Source organism: Triturus cristatus, chromosome 6 (genome assembly GCF_964204655.1).
Source record: "Triturus cristatus chromosome 6, aTriCri1.1, whole genome shotgun sequence".
Taxonomy (NCBI): domain Eukaryota; kingdom Metazoa; phylum Chordata; class Amphibia; order Caudata; family Salamandridae; genus Triturus; species Triturus cristatus.
Window position 1 is genome coordinate 23,994,903 of NC_140589.1, and position 24,637 is coordinate 24,019,539.

The following is a 24,637-nucleotide window of genomic DNA, read 5'->3' on the forward strand; positions in this document are numbered from 1 at the left end:
TGGCACTCTTCTGTGCACTTGTTCTAAAGGTGTAACTGCTTCATTTATATGCAGGGTAACAGGTTTTCCTTTTAATTTCCACAAACCTTTAAACAAATCTTGAATTTTCATAATATTGTATGCTCTGTTAAAAGTTATGGCTAGTAGTCCTATTATCTGAGCGCTGACATTACTTTATAACAGGTGCCCAGTACCTCCTTTTTTAAAATAAGTATGCCCTCCTTACTAGGTACATTTTCATATAACAAATGTTCGTCAAATGTTCCTATACAAACAACAGGATTCTTTGCTCCCCTTTGAAAAACACTCACATTAGAAAGAATAAGCATTGCTTTTCTTTCATTCTATCATATTCAGTGACACACATATTATTGCACGTTGCTCCACTAACCAGTACAAAGGGAACCTTTCAACAGAATCCGTTTTTTTATCTGCCCTTTTTTAATTAGGAGGACTCACTCATTTTTATTTTCATTTACATTTTTCTTGTTCATCATACATAATTATTCTGTTTGTTTAGAATCCTCTGCATGATCATCTTCTAATACTCCCATTTATCTCACATGCTTGATATTTGTTTTTGGCTGCTTTCTCCAACCTGCTTCGTTATTTTTTTTTTAAATCTTGTTTCAATTATACATACATTATGCAAAGTGATTTAATTTTCCGCATTTTTTGCATTTTTGTTCCAGTGCAGGACATGCATTTGAATGTGTAAATGGCAATACACACCTATAGCACTTTAAAGAAAACTTTTGTGAAAGTCTGTATTATCATTTTTGTTATCCTTCTTAACCATTTGTTTAACGTGTTCCATTGTTTTTATTCTACTTTGCTTCATGTTAGTTGCATTTTCTTTGCTTGGCCTTCTGTGCGTGCCATTCACAAAATTGTTTGTTTGTAAGTCATATGTTTTTTCTAATAACATTTTCCTAAATTCCAGTAAATTACATCATTGTCTATTTCTTAGTCGTATTGCCCCTTCATTGTTAAATTTCTCAAATTCACAGAACATAACTAATTTCCTTAGTCTTGTTACATATTCATTAGTAGTTTCATCCTCTTCTTGACAAGCTATATTAAAGATATATCATTCAAAATCTACATTTCTTTGCGGATCAAATCTGTCATCCAAACATTTCACGAGTCCTTTGTATGTGTTTCTTTCTGAATCAGGAAACGTTACAATTATATTCTCTATTTCACCACTTAGTAAATTTAATAACAGATCCATTACTTGTTCGTCTGTACATTTTTTACATGTAGCCTTTAAAACAATTTAAAACCTCTATTTCCATTTTTCACATCTTTGGGCTATACTTTATAGATCTGTTACATCAAATAGTAGAGGTCTACTAAAAATTGTACTTGAAATATTATCTTCCTCGTGTGCATAAATTTCATCCATTTGCATGTTTGACGATGTTGAACTCTCTCCTTCATCTAACAATTTTGTTTTACTTTGTAATTTGCTAATTTATCCTTTGTAATAACAAACTGCAGGTTAATAAATAAGTTTTTTGTTGCTTTTGACTGTTTATGTTCTTTGTGAAAAGAAATTGTACTGTTACTGGGTGTCCCCCCCAATGAAGAAAGGCAGTCTGGAAGCAGTTGCACGTGTATTTATTCGCTAAATACATATATCACCTAGAGAGCGCCGGGCAGACTGCTCCGATCGCTCTGATTGCCGTGCGCGTTTCCGCGCATGCGCAGAAGCGTCCAAAATGGCCACTACACGCAATAGCGTGAACACGTAGTGCGCGTCAACTAGACCGCAACACTACATATCTCCCCCTTTTACAACACACAAAACTATGTACATATCTCTGAAAGTTCACTCCAGTTCATAGTCTTTAAACTTGGATGGTCTCACCACCACTCTGCCAGCTCGGGTGCATCTTACCAGGGTGTGGTGTCCTTCTCGACCTCTTTCTTCGACTGGGCTCCCCCTTCTTTCCTCTTGGGTACCTTTACTTTCTCTGTCTACACTCTCGCCCACTTCCTTTGTCCTTTCCTCTGTTGTTGGTCCTTCTCGTACCTTCCTCTCGCTGTTACGGTCGTCAGGAACACTCTCTCCCTTTTCCCTTTGAGGAGCTTCCACTTCGTCTTCCCTCTCTTCTGGTTGCGTCGTTTCTTCGTTATCTTCGCGTGGCCACTGTAGGATTTTGTTGCATTTGGCCATACGGTCTTGGGACCACACATTGCCATCACTGAGCAACGCCGCTCGGTCGTACACCTCTTCCACTCTTAGGGGTGGAGAATATTTGCTATCTCCCTTTCTCTTGAGTGCTGCCAACTTTACTCTGACCCACTCTCCTTTTTCTAAGGCTGTCTCTCTCATGTTTTTCCTGCGATTGTAATGTTCTGTGTAGATCCTCTGTGCTTTCTCCAGGTTGTGTTGCACCACTGCTGGAGACCATTTGCTCGTGATTGTCTTCTCTTTCCATGCGACATTGTCCTTGGTGAAAGGTTGTCTTCCTCATAGAATTTGAAACGGGCTGTACCCCGTGCTGGTAGGGGTGATGCGGTAGGCCCACACCGTACTTTGTAATTCCTTTTCCCAGTCTTTGCCCCTGGAGATGGCTGCCTGTATGGAGCCCATTATCACCCTGTTGAACCTTTCTACCTGACCGTTGCTGGTAGGGTGATAAACCGACGTGTGTTTGAGCAAAATGCCATTTCTCTCTGCAAATCTGACCCATTTGTCCGAAGTAAATTGGGGTCCATTGTCACTAATTATGGCTCTGGGGATGCCTTCTCTGAGAAAGACTGTAGTGAGAAATCGAAGTATTGTGTCAGTGTCCATCTCCTCTTGAATGTGTACTTCTGGCCATTTTGAGTATTTGTCCACTATAACACACATGTACTTTGGGATTCCCAGGTTGTCTAGTACTGGTCCCAGTATGTCCACCGCCACTTCTTCCCAGGGATTATTGGGGTTCGTGAACTTCCCTAGAGCGGGTCTCATGGGTTTCAGAATTTTGTCTGCTCCTTGGCATTGCTCACAGTCTCTTACGTGTCTCTCTACTTGTAGATCTATTCCTGGCCACCAATACGTTTGTTTGGTTCTCGCTTTAGTCTTCACGATTCCCAGGTGCCCTTCATGTAATATAGACAATAGATACGGTATTACTTTCGCTGGTGGGACCGCTCTGTCCCCTCTGTACACGAACACTCCGTCATCTCCCACCGACAACTCATCCCTGACTTCGTAGAATTGTCGAAGTTGGTGCGTCTGTTGTTTCTTCTCGGGCCACCCTTGCACTACGCAATTCTTGATTTCTACCAGGTCTCCATCCGCCTCATATGCATCCCTCCATTCTTGTCTACTTATTGCCCGTTCTGGATCTTCTGTCAAGGCTACCATCACATCGTCTTCTTCCGTGCTGTTGGTGGCACTTTCCATTGCCGATGCTCTGCTGAGGTAGTCTGCTATCTTGTTTTGTGAGCCCGGTATGTATTCCACATCGTAACGATATTCCAAGAGTTTCAGTGTCATTTTCGCTATGCGGGATGTCGCGCTGGCATGTCCACTTGACGTCAATACCTTCACTAATAGTTTGTGGTCCGTTTTCAGTAGGAATCTCGTGCCCCACAGGAACTGGCGATACTTCCCCATGGCCCAAACTACAGCCAACATTTCTTTCTCTATCACACTGAACTTTTGTTCTGAATTCGTTAGCGACCTGGACGCGAAACTAATCGTCTCCTTCATGCCATCTTGTCTCTCTTGCATAAGCACTGCTCCTAGCCCTTTTACGCTGGCGTCCGTCATCAGTAGCGATTTTCCTAGGGGGTCGAACCCTTGTAGCGGGATAGCTTGGCTGATTTCTCTTTTTACGGTGTCGAACTCTTCTTGTGTCTCTTCGGTCCATGTGAATGCTGTTTTCTCTCTCGTGAGCTGCCTCATGTGGTGTGTTTTCGTAGCAAAGTGCTGGACGAACTTACTGTAGTATTTTGCCATACCTAGGAAGGATCTCACTTCTTCCTTGGTGGCAGGTGGAGGAGCATCACAGATGGCTGTTACGTTCGCCTTTTTTGGTGTTATTGTTCTCCGATCTCATGCCCCAGGTAGGTGACTGATGGCATGCCAAAGCGGCACTTCTCCCACTCAGCTGTTAGCCCGTTCTTCTCCATGATCCTAAGCACCTCATCCAGCTTCTCGTCGTGGTCTTCCTGTTCCTTCCCCATCACTAGGATGTCATCTTGGAAATATTGTACTCCCTCTATGTCTCGGAACAGACGGGCCATTAGTTTTTGAAAAACCGCTGCTGCTGAGGCCAGACCAAAGGGCATGCGACAGAACTGATAGCATCCGAATGGTGTTATAAAGGACGTCAGTTTCTTACTCGTGGGGTGCAGGACTACCTGGTGATACGCCGACTTGAGATCGATGGTGGAGAACCATTTCACTCCTTTCGTCAGTGCCAGCATTTCCTCTATGCGCGGTAGCGGGAACTTCTCCACCACGATGCATTTATTAAGTTCTCTGAGGCCCACACATAAGCGCACCTTGCCCGTTGGTTTCATGGCCACCACCAATGGCGCCAACCATTCCGCGCTGTCGATGGGTTCAATAATTCCTTCTTCCTCCAGTCGGTGTAGCTCCTGTTGCACCGCCTCTCTCACTGCGATCGGTATGTTTCTCACTTTGTGTGTTACCGGATGGGCATTCTCCTTGAGCACAATTTTGTGGGTGAATTTTCCCAATTTCCCTATCTTGTCTCCAAATATTTTCGGATATTCGCTTCGCATTCCATCTACCTTAAGCCATTTTCCTTCCGACGTTGCTAACACTTGGGTGTCACCTCCCGGATTCAGTTGCATCCCCAATTCTCCTTGGTCCATCCACCCTAGGACCGAGGGTCCTTTCTCTGCGACGTACAATTTGCACTGGGCGCTGCGTTCTTTGAATTGAAAGAGCAGTCTTCGGAACCCTACCATTGGGATAGGTTCCCCCGTGTATGTGACTGGTCGTATGTCGGGAGATTCCTGATGTGGGCCTACTATAGGTTCAAATTTCGCATTCCACACGGACCTTTGGACAATGGTGTATGGGGAGCCTGCATCCGCCACTATCGTGATTTCCACTCCTCCGATGCGCATGTCGCACTGGGGTTTGCGAGACCGTCTGCAGTCAATGCCAAGCACCTGGTCTTCCACGCAAAGGACGTAGTCGTCTTCCTCTTGATCTTCTTCGTCCTCTCCTTGGTCTTGTGCCACGTACTTCACGGTGCGCTGTTTCCACTTCCTTCGGCAAACCTTCTTGTAGTGACCTATCAGGCCGCAGAACGCGCACTTTGCTCTGAAAGCGGGACATCTTTTGTCTAGTGCTGCATGGTTCAAGCTACCACACCTGTAGCACTTTGGTGTGCCTTCTTTGTCCTGTTTCCACGTCTGTCCTGGTTTTCCTTTCCCTTTGTGCGTTCCCTTGTTCTCTCCTGGCGCCGGTTTTCCTCTCCCATATTGGTCGGCGTCTTCTACCTTGTTTATTGTTGGTCTCGGGACTTGTTCTCTCTTAGCTGCGTCTGCGCATCGCTTGGACAGTTCAGCCCTTTTCACCATGGCTATTACGTCTTTTAGCGTCGCATCTCCATTCGCCCACAATTTATCCTGCACCGTCTTGTTTGTTGTGTGCATTACTATTTGGTCTTTTATGAATTCGTCGTGCAGAGCTCCAAATTTACACGTTATCGCGAGCTTCCTTAATGCCGCGACGTAGTCGTCTATCGTTTCCCCAGCTTCTTGTTTCCTCTGCTGGAAATTGTAGCGGTCGATAGACGTGCACACGGCGGGGCGGTAGTGGTTGTCTAAGTCTTCAATGGCGTGTTTGAACACATCATCGTCCGCTGGTGGTCGGGTGGCCGGTACTAAATTTTGGAATACTCGTATGCCTTCTGGTCCTAGATTATGTAGGAGTATCCTCTTCCTCCGGCTGCTGGAAAACGCCTCTTCATTCTCGTCCTCCAATGCCTCGAGGGAATTTTTGAAATATTCTCTCCAGTCCTCCCATTTCATTTGAGGCTCCCCGGGCCTTGGCAGGAATGGGATCGGTGTCGTGAGCGCTGACGCCTGTGCACACATTTCGGCGCGCTCCCTGTTCACTCCCGCCTGGTTTCTGGGACTGCCTGGCGCTTCCGTCCCTTCTTCTCCTCTTCGGGTCGTCCGGGCCTCTTCCGTGCCCTCTGCGCTGTTCCTCCCTGCTTCCACCAGGGCCTTCGCTAAATCTCGCTCCGGTCTGCTTCCTTACGCTTCCGTGCGACTGGCCGGCACCCTTGCTTTCCTCGTGCCTCCCTCTAGCTTCTGTCTGCCGCTGCCGCGCTCTCTCGTGGTGTCCCTAGTGCCCCTCCTATGGCCTTCTGGTGCACTTACTACTGTAGGGCTGTGCCTAGCCGCCACCTCCGGTTCTCCTGCTGGTGGGGGTCTCTCCTTTCCCGGGTGTGTCCTTCAGGGTTGAGGATATCCCACCGTCGTCCTGTTACTGGGTGTCCCCCTCAATGAAGAAAGGCAGTCTGGCAGCTGTTGCACGTGTATTTATTCGCTAAATACATATATCACCTAGAGAGCGCCGGGCAGACTGCTCCGATCGCTCTGATTGCCGTGCGTGTTTTCGCGCATGCGCAGTAGCGTCCAAAATGGCCGCTACACGCAATAGCGTGAACACGTAGTGCGCGTCAACTAGACCGCGACACTACAGAAATCCACATATTTTGGTATAAATTTGATATTTGCCTGACATCAAAATTACGCCTTTCATGCAAGTCTATGCGAGACTTTGTTTTGTTCTCGCGTTGTGCCTGGTTTAAAAATGGCTGCTTATTTGGACATCACCAGATCTCGCGTTATTTAGTTCGCGCATACGCAAATGTCCGATTTTACCGCTGAAAGCTCCCGAGTCGCCGACAATGCTGAATTCTGTTAAATTGAAGCTATGTCAAACCTTCTTAAAATATTTTAGCGTGTTCTCACTACAGCGTGCTTACCGAAGCAGTAATTGTTAACAAAGGATTTTTGAAAAAATAGGGGTGCCCCTGAAATTTATTCCTAAATCAGGGTGCTAGTAACGTTTGTTAGCAAAACAATTTAGGAACAATATTTAAAATCACAAGAACCTGCAAAACTGACAAATTAAATAAATATATGTGACATTGCGTACAAGAATGTGAAATTACTTTTATTTTTATCACATTAAATATAGATTATGAAAAAATTACATATCATGTTTATGTTTCTTCATATATCCAAAATCGAAACAAAGAAAAGAACATATATTTCATACAATTGTTTGGGCTAATTTTTTTTTTTTTAAAGATTCAGGAATCAAACATGATGAATGAACTCAAATGTATATTACAACAATAAATTTGTGAAGAATAACGAATTACAACTTCATATGGTCATGGCTTTGTTGGTGTTAAATCCTACGCGCGTTTCGGCTAGAAGCCTTCATCAGGACACCATGTAAATGTGCTTCCGTTATCCTAGACAAAGTATATACAAGTCACAGTAAATATTAAGGTCCGCAAACAGGTTCTGTTTATACTCAAGGTCTCTAAATTGAGAAAATTAGGACCAGATATTACATAATGGTAATATCATACAGTTAATCATCTTAAAAAACACCTTTAGTCCATCCAATATATATACACTTATAAATACTAAACAGTTACAAAAAATATTTTTGCCTAATACCTTATATCCCCCAACTCTTGTGTGATTTCTTAAAGCCGTGAATCCAAAGAGAAAAGGAAAATAGTGTTCCATCACCAAGAATTTAGGTGTGTATACCCTACCACATGTAGAAAGTTTTTTTAAAATGGGGCAATGGGGATGTGGGACCCTCAACAAGTCAAGAGAACTGGGTGCACATGATCTATAGAACCTATCTATGAACAAACAAATGATGGACGGAATGCTGACAAAGCAAAAAAACAATGGATTTAGGCCTAGATCTCTGTACTGGGGTGAATGTATGACATTGTTCTGCATTCTGTCCATCAACTGTTGTTTTTGCATTTGTCACCCAGAGCGGGAAGGATATGCCCAGACGTGGGTCCCGTGCTCTCCATGCCACTGGAATCAAGCTATCCTGGCTGAAGAGGGGTGAAACCCCGAAACCGGTCCTAGGATGCTTGTTTCCAGTCCAGGGAGGACCTGGCTTGGCAGTTCGGGCTGGACTGTACCCATGAGGCACAGGGTCAAGACTGATTTGCATATGGCTGGGTTCAAACTGGAACGGCATGGTGAGCAAAAAATTATGGATTTAGGCCCAGATCTCTGTACTGGGGTGAATGTATGACATTGTTCTGCATTCTGTCCATCAACTGTTGTTTTTGCATTGATATACTCTGGTAGCATCAGGTCCAGAGGCAGAGTCATCGCACTGGAGAGGCATTGCTGGGAAATTGTTTCTGATTAGTGTGAAGCTTGGAGATATAATTCTTAAGGTGAGGAATCAGTAGGAAGGCAAGGTATCTACCAGAAATAGTTACTGAAGGTAAGTAACGTTTTCTTCAAGACTGTAACGTCTGCAACCCCAGCTTCTGCTTCCCAAATGCAGCTCTCTACCCATCAGTGATGGAGGTATACACATTGTGTTGTCCCTGCCAATCATGGTCGGCAGTTTTATATCTATGGCGGCCATCTTGAATGGTGTAATTCTAGCCCTTTGTACGATTACGCGACTCTATGTCAGATCTTTAGTAAGGTCTGTCAGTTGCGAATCATAGCGGGCAGTTTTGAATCATCAGCGGCTATCTTAATTGTTGACACTGCGGCCCTGTGTACGGTTACATGGCTCTATGTCAGATCTTCAGTAAACTCTGTTGTCCTGACAGGCAGTTTTGAATCTGTGGCGACCATCTTAAACGTTGTCACGTTGGCTCTCTGTACGTTTTCGTAACTCAATGTCAGATGTTCAGTAAGACCCGTAATTTGCAATCATAGCAGGCAGTTTGGAATTTGTGGCGGCCATCTTAAACGTTGTCACTTTGGCTCTGTGTACGTTTTCATAACTCAATGTCAGATGTTCAGTAAGACCCATAATTTGCAATCATGGCAGGCAGTTTTGAATATGTGGCGGCCATTTTAAACGTTGTCACTTTGGCTCTGTGTACGTTTTCGTAACTCAATGTCAGATGTTCAGTAAGAACCGTAAATTGCAATCATGGCAGGCAGTTTTGAATCTCTGGCGGCCATCTTAAACGTTGTCACTTTGGCTCTGTGTACGTTTTCGTAACTCAATGTCAGATGTTCAGTAAGACCCGTAATTTGCAATCATGGCAGGCAGTTTTGAATCTGTGGCGGCCATCTTAAACGTTGTCACTTTGGCTCTGTGTACGTTTTCGTAACTCAATGTCAGATGTTCAGTAAGACCCATAATTTACAATCATGGCAGGCAGTTTTGAATCTGTGGCGGCCATTTTAAACGTTGTCACTTTGGCTCTGTGTACGTTTTCGTAACTCAATGTCAGATGTTCAGTAAGAACCGTAAATTGCAATCATGGCAGGCAGTTTTGAATCTCTGGCGGCCATCTTAAACGTTGTCACTTTGGCTCTGTGTACGTTTTCGTAACTCAATGTCAGATATTCAGTAAGACTCATCAGTTGGCAATTATGGCGTGCAGATTTGAATCTGGTGTGGCCATCCTAAGTGTTGTCACTCTGGTCCTGTACATGGTTATGTGAGTCAATGTCAGAGGTTCACTTCGACCTGTTAGGTGATGCCACAGGAGTCAAACCACTGAGCGCTTTTATGCTCTTTGCTCTTGACTCAGCCCTCTTCCTGTGTAGCTTCATAGTTCTCTGCCTTTTACAGTCTTTTGAGTCACTTTTGCTGCTTCTAATCATCACAAAAGTATTGTGAATCCTGAACGAAAATCTATGCGGATTCTTTGCTCTAACAATATTGAAAAAATTGCTGCAAGCCAGGCTTGTCAGTTGTTACTCGTCTATTTTTGTTATGTAGCTCTTTTTAATATGCAGTTGCGAGCCCTCAGGTTAATAAAGGTGTACTTTGAGAGACACATGGAGGGAGGTTCCTGCTGTACCTGGAAAGTCAAACGAGTAAATGGTGATACCTTGATTCACTCTTTATTGCACTTCATCTGGCCAGTTTAAGAGCGTGGTTCTGTTTGGAAGGGGATTGGCTAGTGGCTATCCCTGGTGATGTTATTGTTGTGAGTGGCTTTACATTCAGTGTTAACCTAAATAAGGGTCTATAAGACCGTGCTGGTGGCCCAGCTTTGGTTTCAGCAGCAGAGGCTCCAGGGGTGAAGCAGATTGGGGTGAACTGGAGCACCCAGCTGTGGCTGCCTGAAACAGCAGGACAGCCTGTAATCATGTGCTAAGGTCTGATGTCTGCAGGATAGATCTGTTACTGCTCTTTGTTACCTTCATCCAATCACTGACTACAGCTCTTACCACTCTATTTCACGTTCGCCCAATCACCGACTGCAAACACCCCTCAGCAGCTACATGAATTTAAAAGTGGTCATGAAGCAACTTGTTTCACATTGATTGATTTATAAGATTTATAAGAAAAGGGAGGCTGTGTTCTTCTCAGGCCGATTTTCTCAATCAATCAATCAATCAGGATTTATAAAGCGCAGCAAATCACCTGTGATGGTCTCAAAGCGCGGGAGTTGCTAGCTGCCTCGCGGTGCACTGTTCCTCCGAACACCCATGTAAGCAGTAAAATGAGCAAAAAGCTGGAGAAAGCACTTAAAAAATGGGTGTAAAGGGAGGAGAAAGTATTGAAAAAATAAGGTGCAAGCAGGAGAAATTACTCAGAAAAATTGGGGACAGGAAGGAGAAAGCGGTAAAAAATGAGAAAAGCAGGAGAAGGTTGAGCTGTACAACAGCACAGCGAGAGCTGGGCCTAGATTGAGTATCCTGTATTGCCCTTATCTCTGTACTCACTGGGTTGAAATGAAACGGGTTACTAAGGACCCAATTTATTATTTGCCAGGCAGAGTAATCTCCGTTGGCCGGGTAGAGGAATTAACATCTACCAGGCCGAGACTACTCCTCCCTCCAAATTGTGACCAAGCCAAGCTGGTGGTCATTTCTAAAGCAATGTCAGGAACCGCTGTCACAGCAGTTCCTGTCAATGCTTTTTAAAGTTTGGCACACGGCTCAGTCAATAAGATGGAGCCATCCATCAAACGTTTATTTTACTTTCAGAAAGTAAATCCCAAAGCATGATTTTCTTTTTGAAAACAAAAAAATGCCACCCTCGCCATGGGAGCATTAGACAGTTTTCACTGCCCCTTACCACCAGCGTTTTCCTGGCAGTGATGGACAGTGAAAACTGACCTGTATGGCTGTTAATCTGAATTAGGTGAGCGGACATAGAGGTCAGCCTCCGACGATCCTAACTGAGTTTGCCCTTTGAGGGGTGTAACCATGGCAGAGGCGGAGTAGTCTCCACCATGGTTACACCTATGATCCACTCGCATTTAAATCTAGTGGGCGGCCAACATCTTGGCGGTAAGGATACTCTGTCACCAATGCAACGGAGTACCTTACCATAGAGATATAAACCTGGTGTTGATGCTGGAAGGAGGAAATGGGCATAAGTGGAATAAGGATAGAATTAATTTATCATTGAGGATTTCAAGGTTTATTGAAAGTTTTTCGATCCTGGATCTGTCTGTGAGGTGAGTGTTTCAGACCTCTGAGCTGTGCCACCCCTAGAGATGATAGTGTTGTAGTGAAACTCACACATGAACACAGCTTTCATTGGTAACAAGTATTTAAATCAAAGCTGAGGTAAAACCCCACTGCAGTCTTGCCAGACACAGCTGGAACATCAACTGCGAGATCCCACACAAAATATTTTTACATCATCATGGAACATAGATACAACATAATGGGTTGCAGCCACAGGCTAGCTGAGACTGCCTAAGTGCATTACAACACATCCCCCGCCTTACCCAACATAACGAACTGGAGCACCATAGGTGTGGAGCCTCAGATGCAAGGGGAGAGAGGGAGGAGAGAGAGAGAGATGATAAGCAAAAGAAACAAGAAAAGAAAAACAGATGCACAAAAAGAACAAGAAGAGCAATAGTGGTGAGATACCTTGAACACAACCGCTGGTCGCTATGCAGGAGGAAAGCTAAGAATACATAGGAATTATATTATTCACACACAGAATCACCCAATAGGCAGGAAGCCTCCTTGCCCTTGCTTCCCTCCTGACTTGTAACGCAGTACTGGACTCATCTCCTCTCCTTACAACAGGCTCACTTTGTCGATACATTGTTTCATTTCCTCCCTGAAATGTAGGCCCACCTTCATCGTTTGTTAAACCCCTGTCGCCTATCAATAACCAATTAAATTAAATTTCCTACCCCATGCCCTTCCTCAGTGTTTCAACTACATGACTTTTCTTCAGGTGCAAAGTACCACACCTGAGTTTCCAAGTTTGTCAGTTTTCTAACTTGACCCAGTTGCTTCCCACTGACGTTACTCTGAAAGGCCCTCTAAATTTGCTCAAAAATCTACCATCGTCTCCAGGCTTCACCTTCGCCCAATCGCCCGCATTAATCAAGCGTCTCGCTTGACTCACTTCTGTCAACCCACCCTTCCATCCTTTGTTTGTCACCTCACTCATCCAAGAAGGTAACATTTTAGTACCAGCTGATCTATCCCTCATCATTTCAAATTAAGTTTTTCCAGTGGTGGTATTCGTGGTGGTACGATACGACCACAGCATGTCTTTTATCGCAACCTGCACAGACGTGCCTGAGCTGAAGTCTAGTTGCATCGTGCCTTTCGCCTTTTTATTAATTTGTTCAACTAATCCATTCCCTTGAGGGTTGTACAGTGAGCAACATATGTGCCTCACACCTAGAGTGTCCAGAAAAGTCTTCTTTTCTAGAGAAGTCAATTGTGTGCTATTATCTGTTAAAAGTACAGGAGGGATCCCCTCCCTTCTGAATATTTCACTTAGCACTTGAATAGTAGCAGAAGGGGTGACCCCTTTCATAAATACGACCTCCACCCTTTTCGACTTTGCATCAACTACCACAGCTGCTAATTTTTCTTGTTCTGGAAGAAACCCAAAGGGTCCTATAAAATCAATGCATACTTTCTCCCAGACACCCCTTGCTTCTGCCACATGTTGTCCCTCCCCCAAAGTGCCCAATCCAACTCTGAAGCGCTTTTCCAACTCCTTACATGCTTCACACCTCTCTACCCAATCTTTGACTTGACTGTCAATGAGCGGCCACCAATATCTCTCTCTCAATCTTTTGATGGTCAAAGATTGTCCCATGTGTCCCTCATGCACTAGGTTTCTGAAGGGTAGTAGGTGGCACAAACCTTTCATCTCTCACAATCAGATTATCATCAATAACCAACAGTTCATCGACAATTTTGAGGGAAGGCCTCACTCCCACTGGTAGATTGCTCTCTCTCCTCACATCACCCCTGATTAACTGTACAACCTGTGTCAGTGTGGCATCCTGTTTCATTGCCTCAACCCAATCCTTCTTCGAAATATGTTTTCAAAAATCCTCTGTGGCATCATCAATACTAACCACTACCTCCTCTGGGGGAAACTCACTGACTTCAGCTGCTGCATCATGCAACCGAGACAGGCAATCAGCTACCCGATTTTTCCAACCAGGCACGTAGTCCACTCTGCATTCAAACTCTTGTAGCCTGACGGCTAACTTTGCCAGCCTTCCTGAACAATTTTGGATGCCCGCAGGACCCAATACCTTAAGAAGAGTTTTGTGGTCTGTGTATGGAATAAACCCACTCCCCCCATAAAAAGACTCTGAAATAGTTGGTAGCCCAGGCAGCTGCCAATGCCTCATGTTCAATCACGGAGTAGTTTTATTCTGTTTCCATCAATAAGCATGAAGCAAAAGCAACAGTTTTTTCTTCCTTCTCATGTACTTGTGCTAGCATTGCCCCCAGTCCAACAACTCTTGCATCAACAGTAATGATCGTTTTAACACCAATTTGAAAAGGTGTCAATACACCACCATGTGCAATGTCATTTTTGACCATAGAAAATGCTCTTTGCTGTTGCTCACCCCAATTGAATTTTCTCTCTTTTCTCAGTAATTCCATCAATGGTTCAGTTTTGTGTGCAAAGTCTTGTACAGACTTGGAGTAGTACTCTACCAGCCCCATGTAGAATCTAAGTGTGTCTCTGTTATGTGGTGTGTGAGCATTAATTATGGCACTCACGAGACTCACCTTTAGCTTAACTCCTTCCCTTGTCACCTGATACCCTAAGTACTCAACGTCGTCCAGCAAAAATGCAAAGTTTTCCTTTTGCTGAGTAAGACCGGCCTTACGAATGCGAATCAATACCTCACTCAAAACTTGGTTATGCTCCTCAGCATTTCCCCCAAATACCAGGATATCATCTTGAAAAACCATGGCCTTATCAAGACCCGACAATATGTCAGACATTGATCAGTGGAACACACTTGTAGCGGAGCATAATCCAAATGTAAGTGTGCAGAATTGGAATGTGCCCTCATTTGTTATAAACGCTGTGAGATGCTTGGAGTGTTCATAGAGTTTCACTTGGTGGTATGCACTCCTTAAGTCAAGTTTTGTGAAATATTTTCCACCAGACAGCATGTGGATCAATTCATTAATGTTTGGCAAGGGAAAGTTGTTCATGAGGACATTTTGATTTACACTGTGGAAATCAACACAGAGCCTGAGTGAGCCATCAGCCTTCTTTGTAATGAGAACTGGAAATAACCACTCAGTTGCCTCCACAGTTCTACTACTTTGTCATCTAAATGTTGTTCCAGTATTTCTTTGACTTTTGATCTACCTGATATGGGCACCCTCCTGGCAACGTACTTTACCGGAACCGAGTTCTTCTTAAATTTAATGACATGTTCATAGTTGACAGCTTCACCCACCCTGTTTTCAAAAATTTCTTTATGGAGATCCAACAGCTCTTTCAGTCCTACTCCTTTGATCACCATCACCTGATCCACAGCTTGCGGATTCACGATTATATTCAGGTCGTATTGATGACTCCAACCCAGTAGGGGTGGCCCTTCACTGGCCACATATATTTTGCCTGTTGTCTCTCTTCCTGCGAATCTGATTTGTGCATGCATGAATCCTACAACACGCACCAATATCACCTCCTTGATAACCTTTGAGAATCACATCTGATGCCACCAACTCCTCCCTTGACCACATGGCATCAAATAACACTTGTGGAACGATTGTGTATAGTGAACCTGTGTCCACCAGTAAGGATATTTTTTTCCCATTAATGTCAAAAGTAGCCTTTGGACATGTTCTCCGCCTTTCTTCATCATCCACTTTGCTTACAGTATTCTCTTCTTCTACTATTAGGACCCTGTACCCAATTTGTTCGTCTTCCACCGTAGCAACTTTCTTCTCATTTGACTTGCACATGCGTGCTAGATGTCCCCTCTTGCCGCACTTACGAAAGACTTTGCCAATAGTAAAACATTGCTTAGAATCAGCCATGTGACAACTACTACCACACCTATGGCATACGCTGGATCCAAATTTTCCTTGTGTGAATCAATTTTCCTTAGGATTTTCAGTTTTTATTACTATTACTTCGAGCCATTTGAGTTTTGCCCTTTACAACATTGACATTTTCCATGTCATCCCCTAAAACAGTGACGTCACTCTCCTTCTTGTCGCAGCTTGTGATTTTCATCTCACGCATACATTTCTCAGATTCCTCCACAACTTTGGCTATGGCTATATAGCATCTTTGAGTGTGGGATTGCTTGCAGCCCACAACCTCTCTTGTATTTTGTTGCTGTTACACTGAACAATTAACTGGTCCTTGATCATCTCATCAGTCATTGGAACGAATTAGCATTTGGCAGAAAGCTCTCTCAAACGTGCCACAAATTTATCAATACATTCATTGACACGTTGTGGTTGTGTATAGTACTTATGGCAGCCCATCACCACATTAATGTGTTTGACAAATCCTGTTTGTAAGCGTAAAACCGCCTCTTTGTAAACATCCTCCGTAGCCCCCCTTGTGCATTTCCTATAGGCAGTAAGTATTTGAAAACATGTTGCCCTTCTTTTCCCAAGGATCCCAATAGTAAAACTTATTTTCTTATTGATGAAAATCTAGCTCCATCTAAAGCTAAAAGGTAGTTTTCAAAACAATAGGTTCAGTCTTTTTCGATGGGGGGCTCCCCAGGCAGAATGAGAAATGGAGGAAGAGTGACAATAGCTGTGCTTAGATCCATATTTGACAAATCAGCGTTACCTAAACCTAGCACGAGGTAGCAGGGTGGTCACACTGAACTCCAAACAAAGAAGAAAGCCAAAAATAAATGCTTTTCCCCTCCAGAAGTGTGTTTGAAATGACCAATAAATAATGACTTTCACATCCTCTTACACATCAAATTTCCAGAAATGTTGTAGTTGACAATGTTTTTGCTTTATATGCAATATTGACCCTCTGAATAACTAACTGTGCCCTGTAAATGTATTCCACAGACAACTTCAGGCTTTTATAGGTGTGCCTGTCACTGCCGTAGAATTAACCATGGTACTCCAAGGCGGTAGACAAAAGACGTGATCTTGCTACAAAAACAAGTAATGCACACAGGAATACTCGGCACCCGAGAGAGGGAGCTCCTCAAATTCCTGCTAGAACGTCAATCGGCCTCTATCATATCCCTCTTTTTTTTTTTAATTGTCCACACTGAGAGACAAAGGCACAAGACATTAGTAAATTGTGCCGGATGAAGAGACGTTGCCGACACTGCAGAGCCGGTTTAAGGTGAACTGTGTTCCAATCGCCGTTCCGTCAGCTGTGCAACTGGCGGTCACACTCTTCCCTCGCTGCTGCCGGCAGCTCACACTCAACATCCTACTGAGCTTTCATCTGTGCAATGGGCGGTCTCACTCTTCCCTCTCTCTGCTGCCGGCTGCTCGCACTCAACCTCCTGCTGAGCTTTCATCTGTGCAATGGGCAGTCTCACTCTTCCCTCTCTCTGCTGCCGGCAGCTCGCACTCAACCTCCTGTTGAGCTTTCATCTGTGCAATGGGCAGTCTCACGCTTCCCTCTCTCTGCTGCTGGCTGCTCGCACTCAACCTCCTGCTGAGCTTTCATCTGTGCAGTGGGTAGTCTCACTCTTCCCTCTCTCTGCTGCCAGCGTCTCGCACTCATCCTCCTGCTGAGCTTTCATCTGTGCAATGGGCAGTCTCACTCTTCCCTCTCTCTGCTGCCGGCTGCTCGCACTCAACCTCCTGCTGAGCTTTCATCTGTGCAATGGGCAGTCTCACTCTTCCCTCTCTCTGCTGCCGGCAGCTCGCACTCAACCTCCTGTTGAGCTTTCATCTGTGCAATGGGCAGTCTCACGCTTCCCTCTCTCTGCTGCTGGCTGCTCGCACTCAACCTCCTGCTGAGCTTTCATCTGTGCAGTGGGCAGTCTCACTCTTCCCTCTCTCTGCTGCCGGCAGCTCGCACTCAACCTCCTGCTGAGCTTTCATCTGTGCAATGGGCGGTCTCACTCTTCCCTCTCTCTGCTGCCGGCAGCTTGCACTCAACCTCCTGCTGAGCTTTCATCTGTGCAATGGGCGGTCTCACTCTTCCCTCTCTCTGCTGCCGGCAGCTCGCACTCAACCTCCTGCTGAGCTTTCATCTGTGCAATGGGCAGTCTCACTCTTCCCTCTCTCTGCTGCCGGCAGCTCGCACTCAACCTCCTGCTGAGCTTTCATCTGTGCAATGGGCGGTCTCACTCTTCCCTCTCTCTGCTGCCGGCAGCTTGCACTCAACCTCCTGCTGAGCTTTCATCTGTGCAATGGGCGGTCTCACTCTTCCCTCTCTCTGCTGCCGGCAGCTCGCACTCAACCTCCTGCTGAGCTTTCATCTGTGCAATGGGCAGTCTCACTCTTCCCTCTCTCTGCTGCCGGCAGCTCGCACTCAACCTCCTGCTGAGCTTTCATCTGTGCAATGGGCAGTCTCACTCTTCCCTCTCTCTGCTGCTGGCAGCTCGCACTCAACCTCCTGTTGAGCTTTCATCTGTGCAATGGGCAGTCTCACGCTTCCCTCTCTCTGCTGCTGGCTGCTCGCACTCAACCTCCTGCTGAGCTTTCATCTGTGCAGTGGGCAGTCTCACTCTTCCCTCTCTCTGCTGCCGGCAGTTCGCACTCAACCTCCTGCTGAGCTTTCATCTGTGCAATGGACGGTCTCACTCTTCCCTCTCTCTGCTGCCAGCAGCTCGCACTCAACCTCCTGCTGAGCTTTCATCTGTGCAATGGGCAGTGTCACTCTTCCCTCTCTCTGCTGCCAGCAGCTCGCACTCAACCTCCTGCTGAGCTTTCATCTGTGCAATGGGCAGTCTCACTCTTCCCTCTCTCTGCTGCCTGCTGCTCGCACTCAACCTCCTGCTGAGCTTTCATCTGTGCAATGGGCAGTCTCACTCTTCCCTCTCTCTGCTGCCGGCAGCTCGCACTCAACCTCCTGCTAAGCTTTCATCTGTGCAATGGGCGGTCTCACTCTTCCCTCTCTCTGCTGCCGGCTGCTCGCACTCAACCTCCTGCTGAGCTTTCATCTGTGCAATGGGTGGTCTCACTCTTCCCTCTCTCTGCTGCCGGCAGCTCGCACTCAACCTCCTGCTGAGCTTTCATCTGTGCAATGGGCGGTCTAACTCTTCCCTCTCTCTGCTGCCCGCTGCTCGCACTCAACCTCCTGCTGAGCTTCCATCTGTGCAATGGGCGGTCTCACTCTTCCCTCTCTCTGCTGCCGGCTGCTCGCACTCAACCTCCTGCTGAGCTTTCATCTGTGCAATGGGTGGTCTCACTCTTCCCTCTCTCTGCTGCCGGCTGCTCGCACTCAACCTCCTGCTGAGCTTTCATCTGTGCAATGGGTGGTCTCACTCTTCCCTCTCTCTGCTGCCGGCTGCTCGCACTCAACCTCCTGCTGAGCTTTCATCTGTGCAATGGGTGGTCTCACTCTTCCCTCTCTCTGCTGCCGGCTGCTCGCACTCAACCTCCTGCTGAGCTTTCATCTGTGCAATGGGCAGTCTCACTCTTCCCTCTCTCTGCTGCCGGCTGGTCGCACTCAACCTCCTGCTGAGCTTTCATCTGTGCAATGGGCAGTCACACTATTCCCTCTTTCTGCTGCCGGTAGCTCGCACTCAACCTCCTGCTGAGCTTTCATCTGTGCAATGGGCGGTCTCACTCTTCCCTCTCTCTGCTGCCGGCAGCTCGCACTCAACCTCCTGCTGAGCTTTCATCTGTGCAAAGGGCGGTCTCACTCTTCCCTCTCTCTGCTGCCGGCAGCTCGCACTCAACCTCCTGCTGAGCTTTCATCTGTGCAATGGGCAGTCTCACTCTTCCCTCTCTCTGCTGCCGGCAGCTCGCACTCAACCTCCTGCTGAGCTTTCATCTGTGCAATGGGCAGTCTCACTCTTCCCTCTCTCTGCTGCCGGCTGCTCGCACTCAACCTCCTGCTGAGCTTTCATCTGTGCAATGGGCAGTCTCACTCTTCCCTCTCTCTGCTGCCGGCAGCTCGCACTCAACTTCCTGCTGAGCTTTCATCTGTGCAATGGGCGGTCTCACTATTCCCTCTCTCTGCTGCTGGCTGCTCGCACTCAACCTCCTGCTGGGCTTTAATAACGCTCGACTGACATTCACGAGCGTGTCTATTTCTCCGCTTTGAAAGCTGACACCACTCACTCCGCTCCAGTCAGCTGTGCGCATTGCGGCCAGTCACACGCCTCTTCGCTGCTCTGCCCCAATGCTCCTTGTTTTCCTCACACAAATGTCACGCTGCTGATAAGATCGGCATCGATAGTCACTCTTGTCACTTCAGGAATAGTTTTTCTTAGAAAGTGAGAGCTTATCCTGCTCTGTCTGACCTGTGATTTTCTCTTCACACGATCCTTCGGTCTGCTCCTCACGCACATGTGAGTTCACGGTTTGGATTTCTACCTCAGAAAGTCTTCGTGCCTGGCTAAATTGTTGCCATAAATGTTGTAGTGAAACTCGCACAGAAACACGGCTTTCCTTGGTAATAAGTATTTGATCAAAGCGGCGGTAAAACCCCTCCATAGTATTGCCAGGCACAGCTGGACCATCAACTACCAGATCCCACAAAGAACCCCATTAGATCATCATGGAATACAGGTACATCATAATGGGTTGCAGCCCCAGGCTAGCTGAGGCTGCCTAAGTGCATTACAACAGATAGGTACTTGAGGGAAGTCAGCAGCTTAACCCGAGTGGAGGAGAGGATAAAAAAACTCTGCTGCACTAGCGGAGTTCCTCAAGCGATTAGAGTATGTTTGGTCATGCCGTTCGTGTTGATTTTCAGCGTCAGGTGTTTGTCCTACGCTGTAAAATGAGAGTGAGTGGCACCATGCGCCATGCAAGATGGTGCTGCTTCTTTTTTTGCAGCTCGAGTAGATTTTCTACCCGAGTGCCAGCTTTCTAAACGCTAACAGAAGGTTTCTCAACGCGAGCAGTTGTGACAATACGCGACCGTCCGCGTTGAGAAATCTGACTGCCCGTATTGAGGAATCTCGCAAGGAGGTGGATTTTCCTCGCTTGCGCTTGGCAAATTGGCATTGGCGAGCGCGAGCAAGGAAAAAACTCCGCTCTACGTAGTTTTTGGGAACTCTGGCTGGAGCGCGGAAAGCTCTGCAAACTCCACGAACGGAGCAGAGTTCACTGTCCAGGCCTACCTATCACCCAAGAGTAGGTAGTGCAGCTGGAAGAATAATAGAGTATCACATGCACCAGTGAGTGTTCTAGTAGTTGATAATGTCTCAATTACTAGAGATATGTACTTCAAAGTGAGAATTAAACCTCTACTAAGCATATGCTTTTTTCTACTCCTAAAATAAGAGAAAACAGTCTAGTTAAAAGTGCTTTCTACCTTTGTTTTCTTTCGCTTGCAGATCGCGGATGGATCTACCTGGCTCCCCGTCGCGCCAAGCATGTTCCTCCCAACCAGCTCAGATGCTATCCATTGACACTGGCCAGGCAGACCGGCAGGCCAGCGGCAGGATGGACGTTTCCGCCTCTGTAGAGCATGAGGCCCTGAGTAATGCCTTCCGCTCTGTGCCGCTTGCTGAGGAGGAGGACTTTGACAGCAAAGAGTGGGTCATCATTGACAAAGAAACAGAGCTGAAGGACTTCCACCCTGGAGCTGAGCCCAGCACGTCGGGAACAACTGACGATGAGCCAGAGGAGCTGCGGCCCATTGAGGAGGGTGACGAGCACAGGCGGCATTGGGGAGAGGCTTCCGTCCGGCCCAAGGTTCATGATGGTCGGGTTAGGGGCATGCAAACCGTGGCGGAGGAGGACAGCCCACACAGACTTGAAGCTTTCTGCATCCCTACGTCTGAAGGCAGACATGAACTGCAACCTGGAAGTCCTGGCCAATCACCGTCACATTCAGCACCAGCCATCCGGCCGCGGCGTCGTGAGTCAGATCCCACAGGCCCTCAGAGACAGGTAAGAAGTTAACACTTGTCTGCACCCTGAGCATGTTACCATTCACAATTCACAAAGAACAGCTATTTCTGGTTACCATTATTCAATGAAAAATGTAAACTACCAACATAATGTACTTTGGATTAAAAAAGTTAAGCAAATGAATAGAGCTCCCTCAAGGGACTTGGGTGTCAGGTTAGTGGCAGAGAAGTCCATCATCTTATGCTAGGGTCATTTAAAAACCAGAGTTGTTTACCCATAGTGGCATCATTTTCCTTTTATTCCTACTAGTTCCACCAGATGCACACAAGCATAAATCACACCCAGACACATAAATTGCACAGACACATTCACATATGTACGCAATCACATCTACACACATAAACACAGATACGCATGCATATACATACACACATGCAATCACACTCACTCATAAACTTTCAGACACACACACATGCATGCACTGACGCATGCATGCAGTCTCACGATACACATAAACTTTCACGCACACATACACACACACCCACACACGCAGTCACACAGACACACGTGCGAAGAAGCTCTGAAGTCAGGGACAAAATATTTAATTAAGTAAATGCGGCTGACCTAAAAGAATAACGTGTGGAACATTTCAAAGCAAGGATATCTTGACCAAAGCTTGTGCAGACTGTAGAGGGTAGAGGTGGAACTGATCACAACAATTCAACACTACCTCTCACATTTGTATTTTCTGTGATTTGTTTACCAATATTAACCTTCCAAGATACACTCTGGGCTACTCTCTTGACTTCGTGGAGTTTGCTACAGTCTCCCATTTAGAAATGTCTCCCTACACATCAAGTCCCAAGCCAAACCACACAACTCTCACTCTTGGCCCTGGAAATCTGCACTCAAGTAGTGCTTCTTATCGATTGTTCCCCAATGCCTACAGAACCTGTCAATGCATGGGCTCTCTGTGTATGTTGGTGTGGCAAGGGAAGAGAGACATGGACCCTACCGGTTATACAAAGTTTGGGACTCATCAGAGCTGATAGAGATTGAACTCAGATATGCCCGAGCCCTCTCAAGTACTGCACGCGATCACTCCATTTCACACAAATGAGAAGGACCTACCTATGACTTTTTGGATTCACAAGTAACTAGTTGTTTACTCAGTATTGTACAGCCAATAAACATCCCTGTTTCAAACACTCAGCTCTAAAAGATATGCAACATAAAGACTATTGAAATTGAATCAGGTGCATCCATACTCGGCTACAAGATATTTTCACTAATTCAGGCTCCTCATTCTAGTGATTTTGTTTTTCAGCCGCTGCACGAGGCCATCCTGTGCGATGTTTCATAAGCCACTTAGATGCACCGTTGTTAGTCGCTTCCCCTCCCCCTGTAGTGAATGACATCTCCATGTTCTGAAAATGTTAACATCATGTGCACAAGCAGGCACCTCCATTTTCACCTCTGTGTTTCTATATTAATAGTCTTCACCATTAGGGTAGGATGAGGTCTTGTGTGTCTTGTCAAGAATATGGTAATATCATGGATGCTGGAGGACATGTCTTTAGCCTAATAAAAGGGCCTGATTTAAATGTTGGCAGAAAGGGCACTGCATCGCAGTGGCAATGGTGTTCCCTCCCCGCCAACACTATGGTATGCCCACTCATTTAGAGTTGGCCTAACTATAGGTTTGCTGACTGCGGAGACTGATCTAGTCTCCGCCTTGCTGAAATCTCTCTGACGGCCCGACACTATGGTCCTACCCCACCCACGTCTGTTCTTCTGTAGTTAAAAGGCCCAGTCTTCAGTTCTTTAGAAACAGACTGACTCCTTTCATGGGCATACTCAGCAATAGTTTGGTCGGCTGTCTCGGGAGCTATGTTATACAATATTATTTTGCACATTTGATGGCTTAGTTGCGAGGAAGGAGTCAGTTATCTTTCTGCTATAGGCTGAAACTAAGAAGATGGCGTTACTCTAGAATTAAAGAGTATGGTTCTACCTTGTGGCTACCCCATTTGAGAAGCCATCTTTTAGGACCAAGATCTTTGTGCTCTGCATTGCAAAGTCTTACTGCTTCTTATGGCTTGAACGCGATAGTGCATGAGCTACATACCTTCTATTTATTTCCAGTTTGTGGCTATCCAGGTGCCTTCTCAGCCACTCTCCTTAGTTTAGAAAGCTGGCCAGTAATTGTTCACCAAAGCATATCAACATCCTTTTTGTCTGCCGGTGACCTACCTTGTATCTAGTGCTGCGTTAATAATGATAAACATTATCTGAGAAGTTCACACACCCTTTGCCTACAAAGACTCACATAGGATTAAGGTTCACAGAACAAAACGGTGGGAGGGTGCTGTCGGCGTAAGTGATAGTGGCCTTGCCTCCCCATTTAGAGGCTTGACTTTCAAAAAGTGTGTGTTGACACAGCCATCATGCTTTTCTAAAATGATACATCCTCCTCCTCCCCCCAAACCATTGTAGATTTGTTAATCTTGGGTATCATAACAATCTGACATAGATTCAGGACTCCTGCCCTGGACACTCCTGCCCTACACAAGAGTGTGTCCTGCCTTCAGTCCACAGATGTGTCTGGTGGTTATGAGTATACATTCCTCGGGCCCTATGCTGGAACCTCTGGTTGTTCCAGTCATCACCCCAACGTTCTGATGATTTCCAAATAAGGGGTCAATTTCAAGGACCCTGATTGGTATCAGGTGGCTGCAAGATGACCTGGAGGACCCTAGCAGGTGAACATTGATAAACTCTGTCAGGAGGCTTTGAGGAGCTTCTTCATCAAGGGATCTTCATTAATCTTCCTAAGCAGTAGAACAGCTCCATCGTGGCATCTTAATTAATCTTCCTAAGCAGTGGAACAGCTCCATCATGGGATCTTCATTAATCTTCCTAAGCAGTGGAACAGCTCCATCATGGGATCTTCATTAATCTTTCTAAGCAGTGGAACAGCTCCACCATGGGATCCTCATTAATCTTCCTAAGCAGTGGAACAGCTCCATCCTGGGATCTCCATTAATCTTCCTAAGCAGTGGAACTGCTCCATCATGGGATCTTCATTAATCTTCCTAAGCAGTGGAACTGCTCCATTATGGGAATCCTCATTAATGTTCCTAAGCAGTAGAACAGCTCCATCATCGGATCTTCATTAATCTTCCTAAGCAGTAGAACAGCTCCATCATGG

At 46.0% G+C, this 24,637-nt stretch overlaps 1 protein-coding gene across 2 annotated transcripts in view; it reads left to right on the forward strand.

The window, feature by feature from the left end:
- The window catches only part of TTBK1 (tau tubulin kinase 1), a 585,854-nt gene that overhangs the window by 424,144 nt on the left and 137,073 nt on the right, over window positions 1–24,637 (forward strand). For both annotated transcript variants that reach the window (XM_085610162.1, XM_085610163.1), the window contains exon 13: window positions 20,907–21,465. In XM_085610162.1, the coding sequence (XP_085466288.1) occupies window positions 20,907–21,465 (559 nt within the window). The remainder of the gene's footprint in view (window positions 1–20,906; window positions 21,466–24,637) is intronic.